Source organism: Pristiophorus japonicus, chromosome 6, assembly GCF_044704955.1.
Source record: "Pristiophorus japonicus isolate sPriJap1 chromosome 6, sPriJap1.hap1, whole genome shotgun sequence".
In the NCBI taxonomy this organism is placed as follows: domain Eukaryota; kingdom Metazoa; phylum Chordata; class Chondrichthyes; family Pristiophoridae; genus Pristiophorus; species Pristiophorus japonicus.
Genome location: NC_091982.1, coordinates 235,816,246 through 235,829,841, shown reverse-complemented (window position 1 = coordinate 235,829,841; position 13,596 = coordinate 235,816,246). Strand labels below are relative to the sequence as shown.

At 48.1% G+C, this 13,596-nt stretch overlaps 2 protein-coding genes across 2 annotated transcripts in view; one reads left to right on the top strand and one right to left on the bottom strand.

Moving 5' to 3' along the window:
* The window catches only part of LOC139266002 (mediator of RNA polymerase II transcription subunit 12-like protein), a 799,024-nt gene that overhangs the window by 382,017 nt on the left and 403,411 nt on the right, over positions 1-13,596 (bottom strand). The window lies entirely within an intron of this gene.
* On the top strand, positions 8,567-9,562 carry LOC139265508 (G-protein coupled receptor 87-like). The gene has a single exon (XM_070882524.1). It carries the CDS (start codon positions 8,567-8,569, stop codon positions 9,560-9,562), a length of 996 nt encoding a protein of 331 aa, XP_070738625.1.

The following is a 13,596-nucleotide window of genomic DNA, read 5'->3' as shown; positions in this document are numbered from 1 at the left end:
TGAGAGTCTAACCACCTTCCCTTGATATTCAACGGCATTACCATCACCGAATCCCCCACCATCAACATCCTGAGGGGTCACCATTGACCAGAAACTTAACTGGACCAACCACATAAATACTGTGGCAACAAGAGCGGGTCAGAAGCTGGGTATTCTGTGGTGAGTGTCTCACCTGCTGACTCCCCAAAGCCTTTCCACCATCTACAAGGCACAAGGCACAAGTCAGGAGGGTGATGGAATACTCTCCACTTGGCTGGATGAGTGCAGCTCCAACAACACTCAAGAAGCTCGACACCATCCAGGACAAAGCAGTCTACTTGATTGACACCCCATCCACCACATTAAACATTCACTCTCTCCACCACCGGCGTACCGTGGCTGCAGTGTGTACTATCTATAAGATGCAGTGCAGCAACTCGCCACGACTTCTTCGACAGCTCCTCCCAAACCCACGACCTCTACCACCGAGAAGGACAAGGGCATGGGAACACCATCATCTGCAAGTTCCCCTCCGAGTCACATACCATCCTGACTTGGATATATATCGCCATTCCTTCATCATCGCTGGGTCAAAAACCTAGAACTCCCTCCCCAACAGCACATGCTAAGAGTGGAAGCAAGTCTTCTTCGATTCCGAGGGACTGCCTATGATGATAATGAAGATGACCTTACCACACAGACTGCAGCAGTTCAAGGCGACTCACCATCACCTTCTCAAAGGCATTAAATGCTGGCCTTGCCAGTGACACCCAATTTCCACGAACGAATAATTTTTTTTTTTAAAGTTAAGATTCTTTAAATAATTATTCAGAACACGTACAGACTCGCTGTGAGCGTCATCGAATTACGTGGAAACTAACTAGAATCTCAGCATCATTTTTGCCCCAAAGGTTGGCCGACAGGTTCCAACACAACAAAGTAAAGCAAACATTAATTCAAGAAAAGCAAGTTCATTCAGTGTCATCACTGCTAAAAAGGATCCTTTCACAGACATTATATGTACAGTGTGGATTTCCTTGGCTTTAAACAGTGCTCCCAACGACGAGTACAAGGACTTATCCAGATCTTGCTCATTTTGCACAGGTAACCTTTTAAAAATATATATTCATATTTGATTTGAAATGACTATTATCCATGTAGTGTTGACTCTTGTAAACCACAGTCACTCAGCTGTGGCTCAGTGGGTAGCACACTCGCCACTAGTCAAAAGATTGTGGGTTCTGGAGCACATAAATCTAGGCTGATACTCCCAGTGCAGTGCTGAGGGAATGCTGCACTGTCAGAGGCGCCGTCTTTCGGATAAAGACGTCTGCCCTCTCGGGTGAATGTAAAAGACCTCATGGCACTATTTCGAAAAAGAGCAGGGGAATTATCCCCGATGTTCTGGCCAATATTTATCTCTCAATCAACATAACCAAAAAATCAGATTATCTGGTCATTATCACATTGCTGTTTATGGGAGCTTGCTGTGCATAAATTGGCTGCCGCGTTTCCTACATTACAACAGTGACTACGCATCAAAAGTACTTAATTGGCTGTAAAGTGCTTTGGGACGTCCAGTGTTCGTGAAAGGCGCGATATAAATGCATGTCTTTCTTTTTTTTCTTTCAATTGTGGCTGACAGTGTGTGTGGACCAGCGTTATTTCTTCTCAGACAGTCCCCCGGAGTCGAGGATGACTTGCTTCCCCACTAATATGAGTTCTCAGGTGACTGATGAGACCAATGCGGGCCCTACATTCTCTGTCACAGGTGGGGCAGACGGTGGTTGGAGGGACGGGTGGGTGGGGTGTTTGATTTGTCGTGCGATCCTTCCGCTGTTTGTACTTGGCTTCCGCGTGCTCCCGGCGAAGAGATTCGAGGTGTTCGGCGCCTGCTCGGATGCTTCTCCTCCACTTTGAGCGGTCTTGGGCCAGGGATTCCCAAGAGTCAGTGGGAATGTTACATTTTTTTCAAGGAGGTTTTGAGGGTGAATCATAGAAATTTACAGCATAGAAGGAGGCCATTGTGTCCGTCCGGCCGACAAAGAGCCATCCAGCCTAATCCCACTTTCCAACTCTTGGTCCATAGCCCTGTATGTTACGGCACTTTAAGTGCACATCCAAGTATCTTTTAAATGTGGTGAGGGTTTCTGCCTCTACCATCCTTTCAGGCAGTGAGTTCCAGACCCCCACCACCTTCTGGGTGAATACATTTCCCCTCAAGTCCCCTCTAAACCTCCTACCAATTATTTTAAATCTATGCCCCCTGGTTGTTGACCCCTCTGTCAAGGTCCTTCCTATTCACTCCATCCAGGCCCATCATAATTTTATACACCTCAATCAGGTCTCCCCTCAGCCTCCTCTGTTACAATCTTTCCTAATAGCCAAAATTCTTCAGTCCAGGCAACATTCTTGTATATCTCCTCCGCGCCCTTTCCAGTGCAATCACATCTTTCTTGTAATGTGGTGACCAGAACTGCACACAGTACTCCAGCTGCAGTCTAACCAGTGTTTTATACAGTTCAAGCATAACCTCCTTGCTCTTGTATTCTATGCCTCGACGAATAAAGGCAAGTATTCCATATGCCTTCTTAACCACCTTACCTACCTGGCCTGCTACCTTCAGGGATCTGTGGACATACACTCCAAGGTCCCTTTGTTCTTCTACACTTTTCAGTGTTGTATCATTTAATGTGTATTCCTTTGTTAGACCTCCCCAAATACATTACCTCACACTTATCCAGGTTGAATTCCATTTGCCACTGTTTTGACCGGTACATTGATATCTTCCTGCAGTCCACAGCTTTCATCTTCATTATCAACCAGACAGCCTATTTTAGTGTCATCTGCAAATTTCTTAATCATACTCCCAATATTTAAGTCCAAATCATTGATATACATCACAAAAAGCAAGGGACTAGCACTGAGCCCTGCGGAATCCACTGGGTGTCCTTGAAGCATTTTCTCTGCCCTCCTGGGGCTATCCTGCCGTGACATAGCTCAGAGTAGAGTGTTTGTTTCAAGAGTTTAGTATCGAGCATGGGGACAATGTGGCCTGTCCATCAGAGCTGATTGAGCGCGGTCAATGCCTCGATGCTGGGGATGTTGGCCTGAGACAGAACGCTGACGTGGTGCACCTAACCTGCCAGTGAATTTGCAGGATTTTGCGGAAGCAACGTTGGTGGTACTTCTCCAGTGCTTTGAGGTGCCTGCTGTATACAGTCCAGTTGTACAGGGCCTTGGTGAGGCCTCACCTGGAATATTGTGTTCAGTTTTGGTCTCCTAATCTGAGGAAGGACGTTCTTGCTATTGAGGGAGTGCAGCGAAGGTTCACCAGACTGATTCCCGGGATGGCAGGACTGACATATGAGGAGAGACTGGATCGACTGGATCGACTTATTCACTGGAGTTTAGAAGGATGAGAGGGGATCTCATAGAAATATATAAAATTCTGACGGGCTGGACAGGTTAGATGCAGGAAGAATGTTCCCGATGTTGGGGAAGTCCAGAACCAGGGGACACAGTCTAAGGAAAAGAGGTAAGCCATTTAGGACTGAGATGAGGAGAAACTTCTTCACTCAGAGAGTTGTTAACCTGTGGAATTCCCTACCGCAGAAAGTTGTTGATGCCAGTTCATTGGATATATGTAAGAGAGAGTTATATATGGCCCTTACGGCTAAAGGAATTAAGGGGTATGGAGAGAAAGCAGGAAAGGGATACTGAGGTGGATGATCAGCCTGATCTTATTGAATGGTGGTGCAGCCTCGAAGGGCAGAATGGCCTACTCCTGCACCTATTTTCTATGGGGCCAAGTTTCAGCCTGAGTTGCTCCTGTTTTTTTGGAGCAACTGGTTTAGAATGGAGTATCTTAGAAATTGCAATTCTCGGCAATTAATTTGCTCCAGTTCTAGTCAGTTAGAACAGTTTCAGTTTGGAACAGATTTTTTTTTCCAAAAGTGGGCGTGTCCGGCCACTTACGCCCATTTTGAAAGTTTAGGCAGTGAAAACTTACTCCATGGAGTAAGTGTAGATTTTTGTACGCTCAGAAAAACCTTGCCTACTAGACTTAGAAAATCAGGCGTAGGTTACAAATCAGGCGTAGGGAATTGGGGGGGGTTTAAAGGGAAGTTTACAAACATTAAACACTTCAGTTTTACAAATAAAGAGCCATCATCAATAATAAATGATAAATACATCAATAAATCAACCCAAAAAAATTAATTTAAAAAAAAAATCAATAAATAAGACTTTTTCTACTCACTGAATGCAGCACCGGGAGCCCTCCAACAGCGTGCTTGGGCGGACCCCCCCCCCCCACCTCACGAGTGTGTGTGTCTCTCTCTCTCTGACTGTCTGTGTGTGTCTCTCTCTCACTCTCTGTCTGTCAGTGTCAGTGTCTCTCTCTGTCTGTCAGTGTCTATGTGATTCTGACAGCAAGTGGAGGGGGGGGGGGCGGGGAGGAGGAGGGGAAGGAGGGGGGAAGAGGAGGGGGGAAGAGGAGGGGGGAAGAGGAGGGGGGAAGAGGAGGGGGGAGAGGAGAGGGGGGGTGGAAGAGGAAAGGGAGGGAGATGGAGAGGGGGGGAGAGGGAGACGAGAGGGAGGGAGGGAGGGAGGGGGAGAGGAGAGGGAGGGAGGGAGGGAGGGGTTGAGAGAGGAGGGGAGGGAGGGAGGTAGGGGGAGAGGAGAGGGTGGGAGGGAGGGGGAGAGGGGAGGGAAGAGGCTGAACGGGCCCGGCTGACGTGAAGAAGCCGGGCCCAAGACTTCGGGTGGGGCCCGCACCCAGCAAGGTAGGTGGCCGGGGGAAGCCGGAGCTGGCGGGGGGGGGGTCGCCGGAGCAGGAGCGGGCAGGGGGCTCGTCGGAGCGGGAGTGGGGGGGAGCGGAGCGGGAGCTGGGGGGTGGGGGGGAGCGGAGCGGGAGCTGGGGGGTGGGGGGGTCCGGAGCGGGAGGCGGGAGCTGGGGGGGGGGTCCGGAGCGGGGGGGGGTGGGGGGGGTTGAGAGAGCCAGCTGGAGCCAGAGCAGGAGCTGGACAAGGGAGGTGCAGCCTGATCCTCGCAGCCCCAGTGAGGCCATTCGGCCAGGGCTAGGGGCTGCGTGCTTCGGGCCCCTCCCACACAGTTTCGGCGCCTGGAGCTACTGCACATGCGTGCCCACTGTTTTCAACGCAGGGACCTGGCTCCGTCCCCCACAGCTCGTGCTGCGCTGCGCCGAGCTGCAAAGGACCTGCAGGGAGCCGGAGAATCTGCAGGTATTTTTCTGGCACACTTTCGGGCGCGAAAAACGGGCGTCCAGGTCAGGGCTGCGCCATTCTAGGCGCGGCCCGAAACTTGGGCCCTATGTTTCTATCCCCAACCTCCCTACGACTGTTTGGTGGTCTGTACACAACTCCCACTAACGTTTTCTGCCCTTTATTGTTTCACAGCTCTTTCCATATAGATTCCACATCATCCAAGCTAATGTCCTTCCTTACTATTGCGTTAACATCCTTTTTAACCAGTAATGCTACTCCACATCCTTTTCCTTCCTGTCTATCCTTCCTGAATATTGAATACCCCTGAATTGCCAGCCTTGGTTACCCTGGAGCCATGTCTCCGTAATCCCAATTACATCATATCCGTTAACAGCTATCTGCACAGTTAATTCGTCCACCTTATTACAAATGCTCTTCTCATGAGGGAATGAGGGACTTCAGTTATGTGGAGAGATGGGAGAAGCTGGGGTTGTTCTCCTTAGAGCAGAGAAGGTTAAGAGGACATTTGATAGAGGCATTCAAAATCATGAGGGGTTTTGATAGAATAAATAAGGAGAAACTGTTTCCAGGGACAGAAGGGTCGGAGACCAGAGGAACACAGATTTAAGGTTGTTGGCACAAGACGCACGCAATCCGGGCGCAAGTGCACAGCTTAAAAGATCGCGAAGCTTTGGACGCAAGTGAGCAACGCGCACAAGGATAATCCGCCCGGATATCGATCCCTCTGCCCGACCGCATCTCCGCCCAGAATACTGGCCCCACTTCAGGTCACACAGAGCCTCATACGCAAGTTTCCTCAGACACGGTCTTCAAATTACAACCAGATTTTCTGGCGCAGAAGGAAACAAATTCATTTTTTTGATCTTCCTCACCAATCTTTGAGCGTTCAGTTTTGAAATTTATCTTCACCTCGACCTGCACAGTATTTTCTGCTTCTCTGAATGCATTTTTTATGGCATCGGTACAAGTGACATTAACAACTGAAAAGCTTCCCCCGATTGCAAGTTGTTAAACATGCTCTGACTGACGTGCATGATTGATGGGCCCATTGAAAATTTAATTTTCAGACTTAAAGAAATATATGGTGCAAGCTTGTTACTTTCCCTGGGCACTGATTTTTTTTTTACCATCATTTTCGGGAGCATGCTCAGGAGACTGGAGGTGGGCAGAGCGGGCGTGATTTCGCCTACAACTTCCGGGTTACATCCCCGCAGGAAGTTCCAGGCCCAATTGCTTTTCTTTAGAAACTTTGGGCTGGATTTTCGGTCTGTTGCTGCCTCTGTTTGCACCCCGGGAGGTGGCGGAGGGGGTGCAATGATGGCGGGCGGGGGAGGGGGGGGGCGGCGCTGAGCAGCATCGCGCAGGAAGGTCGAGCTGGTGTGCAACGCCAGCGGTTTCGACAGGGCTGCGATCTTTGTTTGACACTGACCCTCTCGCGCCCTGTGGCGTGGCGTGGTGGGACCTCCTGGAAAACCGGGAGGTCGGCGCTGTCCCGGCGGTGGTGAGTGACGTAAGTAATGATTGAGGCAAGTGTGATTGTTTTGTTTATTTTTTGCGATTTATCCTAATGTGGGGTGGTCAAGGTATTGGGAATGTTTTCTGCGGGTTGTGCGTCGATTTTTTAATTATTTCCCAGGGTAGCCTCTCTTAGAGCGCTCCGAGACCAGCTCTTGAGCTCGGGATTTTCAGTTGCTCAGCCGGCCTAGCACCCTGAGAGAGGTGTGGAACCCTTCCCTTCGCGCTACGCCCCACACTCAGGGCCCAGCTGATGAATTCTGTGGCTACAGACCATTTCCCGGCACAAATTTTACTGGCCCGCCGCCAATCGAAATTATACCAGTAACTGTAATTAAGTTTAACATAACCCAGTGCAATTTACTTGCATTGCTGTGCCCCCAGTAACCACCAGGGTCGAATCTCTGAAGCATCTTTTGTCCCTCCCATGATAGCCTCTGCCTGCACCCTGCTGTTATTCTGTGCAATACCATTTCTACTTTTTGGAATATTCGCACCGAACAAGTGACGACTGAGATCAGCAGCGACACGGGCTTGGATGTGTTACAGTGCGAGAGAGAGAGAGAGAAGAGAAAGACACAGACAAACAGACTTGCATTTATATGGCACCTTTCACAACCTCATGACCTCCCAAAGCACTTTACAGCCAATGAAGTACTTTTGAAGTATAGCCACTGCTGTAATGTAGGGAAATGCGGCAGCCAATTTGCACACAGCAGCTAGCTCCCAGAGACAGCAGATAATCTGTTTTAGTGATGGCTGAGGGATAAATATCGACACCGGGGACAAATGCCCTGTTCTTCTTAGAAATAGTGCCGTGGGATATTTTACATCCACCTGAGAGAGCAGATGGGGCCTCGGTTTAACGTCTCATCTGAAAGACGGCACCTCAGACAGTGCGGCACTCCCTCAGCACTGCACTGGAGTGTCAGTCTGGATTTTGTGCTCAGGTCCCTGGAGTGGGATTTGAACCCACAACCTACTGACTCAGAGATGAGAGTGCTACCCATTGAGCCACGGCTATTGAACTGTTAGAGCATTAAAATAACCCTGGGAATGACAAGGAATTTGAATGGTCCTATTTGGTTGCACTTCTGTTAGCTCACTTCCCTCACACTGCTGCACTCAATTACTTCAAGGTTTGAGCCTCTGTCATTAAACAGAAATGTAAAAACATTAAACCAACAAGGGGAGGACTAGCGTAATCCCAAAGGTTATGATGCACTTCTCAGTAGATGGTCAAGCAACTGGAGAGAGCTGAGGGGTCAGCTCCCGAACAAATTTGGTAGCAGTGGTGCAAGCAGGGAGCGGCCACAGGCAAACCGAAGTACATTGATCATAAAATTCTTTACTCCAGATCTTTACTAAGAATGTTCAGTAATAAAGACATTAAAAAACTGCAAGTATAGGAGCACCGTCATCAGAGGGTCTAAACCAAAAATGTTCAACTGGATTTTTTCTTTTCTGATGCTGTACATATCTGGTCTCCAGTCGTCTTGGGTAATCCTTGCCACTGGACCAAGACCTAGCTCTGTTAAGCCCGTGTGGTGGTTGGTGTGCAACGGCCACCACACGTTAAAAAAATCCACGCACAGGCATCTTCCACCCTTCGGGATGTAGTTCAGGATCTGGAATATTCGGTCCTTCATTGAAACACCTGCGAACTCATCCTTTTTTGGCGTGGAAGCAAGTCATCCCCGATATGATGGGCCACCTATGGTATATTTAAGTCTAGCAGACTCTGCTTAAAATCAGTTTTACTCAGTTTACTATGACTCTAACTCTTGCTCCTCTCCCCCTCAAGGATTTAACCCAAACAAAACATGAATACAACACACAACCTAACTTCAAACGCTACTTTGTGCCCGAGGGAGAGCAGCATTACTGAAGTGGTCTACCCGATACTCTACTCCCTCATCTTCGTCATAAGCTTCATGCTAAATAGCCTGACAATCTGGATATTCTTCAAGATCAAGAGAACACACAGCTTTATTTTCTACCTTAAAAACCTGGTCGGTGCTGACATGTTGATGACGCTTACATTTCCGCTCAAAATACTCAGCGAGTCGGACCTGGCGCCCTGGGAACTGACCTGGTTCGTGTGCCGCTTTTCAGCGGTAGTCTTCTATATCAACATGTACGCCAGCCTAATGTTTCTCAGCCTGATCAGTCTGGCGAGATGCCTGAAAATCGTGAAACCGTTCGGGAACTACAAATTGCACGACATCATGTGCGCGAGGATATTCTCCGCGGGGGTGTGGCTGTTTATGTTGACCTTGGGGATTCCCAACATGATTCTAACCAACAAAATGGCCACCGCCAGCAACGTGAAGCACTGCATTTCGCTCAAGAGTTCTCTCGGGGTGAAGTGGCACAAGGCGGTGATCTACATCTGCACAGGAATATTCTTCGTTGGGTTATTGGTTCTAATTGTCTGTTACGCCCTCATATCCAAGGAAATCCACAAGTCCAACAAAAAATTCAAGTCTTCCGCCAACAAAAACTGTAAAACGAACCAAAACATAGCCTCTGTTGTGGCTGTATTCTTCTTTTGCTTTGTGCCCTACCACCTTTGCAGAATATCATTCACCACCAGCCAGACAGATTCAAAAATCAACTGCACAGCTAAAAATATTCTGTATCACGGGAAAGAGATCACACTATTCCTGGCCGCCTGCAACGGATGCCTCGACCCGATTATTTACTTCTTCCTCTGCAAATCGTTCCGTGAATTGCTACTCAAGAAGCTCAACGTTAAAATTAAAATTGCTGGCACACAGATATCTCACAACAATACAAGGAGCCAGGTCCACCCATAACACGAGAGCACTATGGAAGACAATGGCACGCACGTGGCTGCACACTCATTGTAACCAAACTCCCCTTGGCCTGCACCACTCGCGGAGACCTGATGTTCCACGCACCTCTGGATCTCCATTCATCTGCTGTGTGACTGGAGGAGGTTGGCTGACCCAGAGTTCAACCCCGTTGCAACGATGGCAAGAGAACGCCGTTAGAAAATGGGTGCTTTACAAGCGCAGGACCTGACAAAATCACGAACTAATGAAGCTGTATGCTGAGTCTGTCATGTATCTCACACCAATGTATATAACTGTATCTTACCATGCTATACATGACTGTAACTAGATATGACCTGTAACCACAAGCATACCTTACCGCCAGGGGTGCACTTGCAGGAGACACTGCACACCTGTCCCACACAGATATATAAAGGCAGGTCTCAGGCAAGTGTGGCATTCCAGAGCTGTGAAATAAAGGTGCAGGTCCTGAGTGACCTTGACTTCAGCATGTGCCTCGTGTAAGTCTGTACTGCAGGATCAGGACTTTACAGTGGCGACGAGTTATGGGATCACAGAATCCACAGAATGGCTACCAACGGCTCAGATGATAAATACAATGCTGGAGATAATTGGGAGGACTTTATAGAAAGGCTCCAGCAAAGCTTTGTAACCAAAGACTGGCTGGGCGACGATAAGGCAGACAAGAGAAGAGCCCATCTCTTGACCAGCTGTGGCCCGAAAACATACGCCTTAATGAAGGACCTGCTGGCACCCGGGAAACCAGAAAGCAAGTCGTTTGAAGAGTTGAGCACACTGGTGAGAGACCACCTGAAGCCAGCGAGCAGCCTACACATGGCCAGACACAGGTTCTACAACTACAGACGCTGTGTGGGCTAGAGCATACACGACTTTGTGGCGGAACTTCAGAGGCTGGCTAGTTTATGTGAATTCTCTGATGAACTAAGGAGAGAAGTACTGAGAGACTTTAAGGAATAGGCCACGCAGGCATATTCCGAAAGCTCAGAGAGACCAAGAACTTGACGCTCGAGGCAGCAGCACTGGTCGCACAGACATTCTTGGCAGAAGAAGAAATGAGGTTGATCTATACTGCAGGTGCGACAACTAACGAAACATCGGAACAAGCCGCTACTCCCACACACAGACAAAGGCAGGAGAGCAGGCCTTCAACAGCAGACAGTGGTGCCAGAAGCCATCAAGGGCCACATGAACGGCCGTTCACACCTCATCAACCCACAATGCGAACAATCAACTACAAACTGAGAGAAGCTCAAGAGAGATCAGCCAGACGCAGCTCATCCTTCGGAAACAATGGAAGCGGTCTGTGCTGGAGATGTGGGGGAAGGCACTCATCAAGGGGGTGTCGATTTCAGCATGTTGTTTGCAGAAACTGCAATTATACAGGGCATCTGGCCCAAATGTGCAGAAAAACAGCAGCTCGGCTGGTATACGAATCGGAAGGGTCGGAAAGCGGACCAGAAGACGGTGGGGACAGTGCCCGGGACACCGAGGTACACCGGGTCAACATGATCAATGTCCACTGTTCTCACAAGATGCCTCCAATAATGATGAGGGTCCTATTCAACGGGATACCCATCAACATGGAACTGGACACGGGAGTGAGTCAATCTCTCATGAGCGTCCAATTCTTTGAATAGCTGTGGCTGCACAAAAGAGACAGACCAAAACTCACAATGGTCGACACCAAACTAAGGACCTATACCAAAGAAATCGTCCCAGTCCTTGGCAGCGCCATGCTCTCAGTCACACACAAAGGGACGGTGAACCGACTTCCCCTGTGGATTGTCCCCGGAGATCTCCCAGCACTGTTGGGGAGAAGCTGGCTGGCAAAACTAAATTGGAAATGGGATGATGTTCACGCCATATCATCAGAGAAACGGACCTCCTGCTCAACAGTTCTAAGGCGATTTGAACATCTCTTTCAGCCAGGTGTGTGCACCTTCAAAGGGGCTATAGTTAAAATCTACATCACACAGGATGCTCGACCGGTCCATCACAAGGCTAGAGCTGTGCCTTATAAGAACATAAGAATTAGGAACAGGAGTAGGCCATCTAGCCCCTCGAGCCTGCTCCGCCATTCAACAAGATCATGGCTGATCTGGCCATGGACTCAGCTCCACTTACCCGCCCGCTCCCCATAACCCTTAATTCCCGTATTGGTTAAAAATCTATCTGTGATTTGAATACATTCAATGAGCTAGCCTCAACTGCTTCCTTGGACAGAGAATTCCACAGATTCACAACCCTCTGGGAGAAGAAATTCCTTCTCAACTCGGTTTTAAATTGGCTCCCCCGTATTTTGAGGCTGTGCCCCCTAGTTCTAGTCTCCCCGACCAGTGGAAACAACCTCTCTGCCTCTATCTTGTCTATCCCTTTCATTATTTTAAATGTTTCTAAAAGATCACCCCTCATCCTTCTGAACTCCAATGAGTAAAGACCCAGTCTGCTCAACCTATCATCATAAGGTAATCCTCTCATCTCCAGAATCAGCCTAGTGAATCGTCTCTGTACCCCCTCCAAAGCTAGTATATCCTTCCTTAAGTAAGGTGACCAAAACTGCACGCAGTACTCCAGGTGCGGCCTCACCAATACCCTGTACAGTTGCAGCAGGACCTCCCTGCTTTTGTACTCCATCCCTCTCACAATGAAGGCCAACATTCCATTCGCCTTCCTGATTACCTGTTGCACCTGCAAACTAACTTTGTGGGATTCATGCACAAGGATCTCCAGGTTCCTCTGCACCGCAGCATGTTGTAATTTCTCCCCATTCAAATAATATTCCCTTTTACTGTTTTATTTCCCCAAGGTGAATGATCTCACATTTTCGACATTGTATTCCATCTGCCAAACCTTAGCCCATTCGCTTAACCTATCTAAATCTCTTTGTAGTCTCTCTGTGTACTCGACACAACCCGCTTTCCCACTAATCTTTGTGTCATCTGCAAATTTTGTTACACTACACTCTGTCCCCTCTTCCAGGTCATCTATGTATATTGTAAACAGTTGTGGTCCCAGCACCGATCCCTGTGGCACACCACTAACCACCGATTTCCAACCCGAAAAGGACCCATTTATCCCGACTCTCTGCTTTCTGTTAGCCAGCCAATTCTCGATCCATGCTAACACATTTCCTCTGACTCCGCGTACCTTTATCTTCTGCAGTAACCTTTTGTGTGGCACCTTATCGAATGCCTTTTGGAAATCTAAATACACCACATCCATCGCTACACCTCTATCCACCATGCTCGTTATAGCGTCAAAGAATTCCAGTAAATTAGTTAAACATGATTTCCCCTTCATGAATCCATGTTGCGTCTGCTTGATTGCACTATTCCTATCTAGATGTCCCACTATTTCTTCCTTAATGATAGCTTCAAGCATTATCCCCACTACAGATGTTAAACTAACCGGCCTATAGTTAGCTGCCTTTTGTCTGCCCCCTTTTTTAAACAGAGGCATTACATTAGCTGTTTTCCAATCCGCTGGTACCTCCCCAGAGTCCAGAGAATTTTGGTAGATTATAACGAATGCATCTGCTATAACTTCCGCCATCTCTTTTAATACCCTGGGATGCATTTCATCAGGACCAGGGGACTTGTCTACCTTGAGTCCCATTAGCCTGTCCAGCACTACCCCCCTAGTGATAGTGTTTGTCTCCAGGTCCTCCCTTCCCACATTCCCGTGACCAGCAATTTTTGGCATGGTTTTTGTGTCTTCTACTGTGAAGACCAAAGCAAAATAATTGTTTAAGGTCTCAGCCATTTCCACATTTCCCATTATTAAATCCCCCTTCTCATCTTCTAAGGGACAAATATTTACTTTAGTCACTCTTTTCCGTTTTATATATCGGTAAAAGCTTTTACTATCTGTTTTTATGTTTTGCGCAAGTTTACTTTCGTAATCTATCTTTCCTTTCTTTATTGCTTTCTTAGTCATTCTTTGCTGTCGTTTAAAATTTTCCCAATCTTCTAGTTTCCCACTAACCTTGGCCACCTTATACGCATTGGTTTTTA

Excerpts from the sequence above, each read along its gene's own strand:
- LOC139265508 (XM_070882524.1), top strand. The coding sequence starts at position 8,567 with ATGAATACAACACACAACCTAACTTCAAACGCTACTTTGTGCCCGAGG.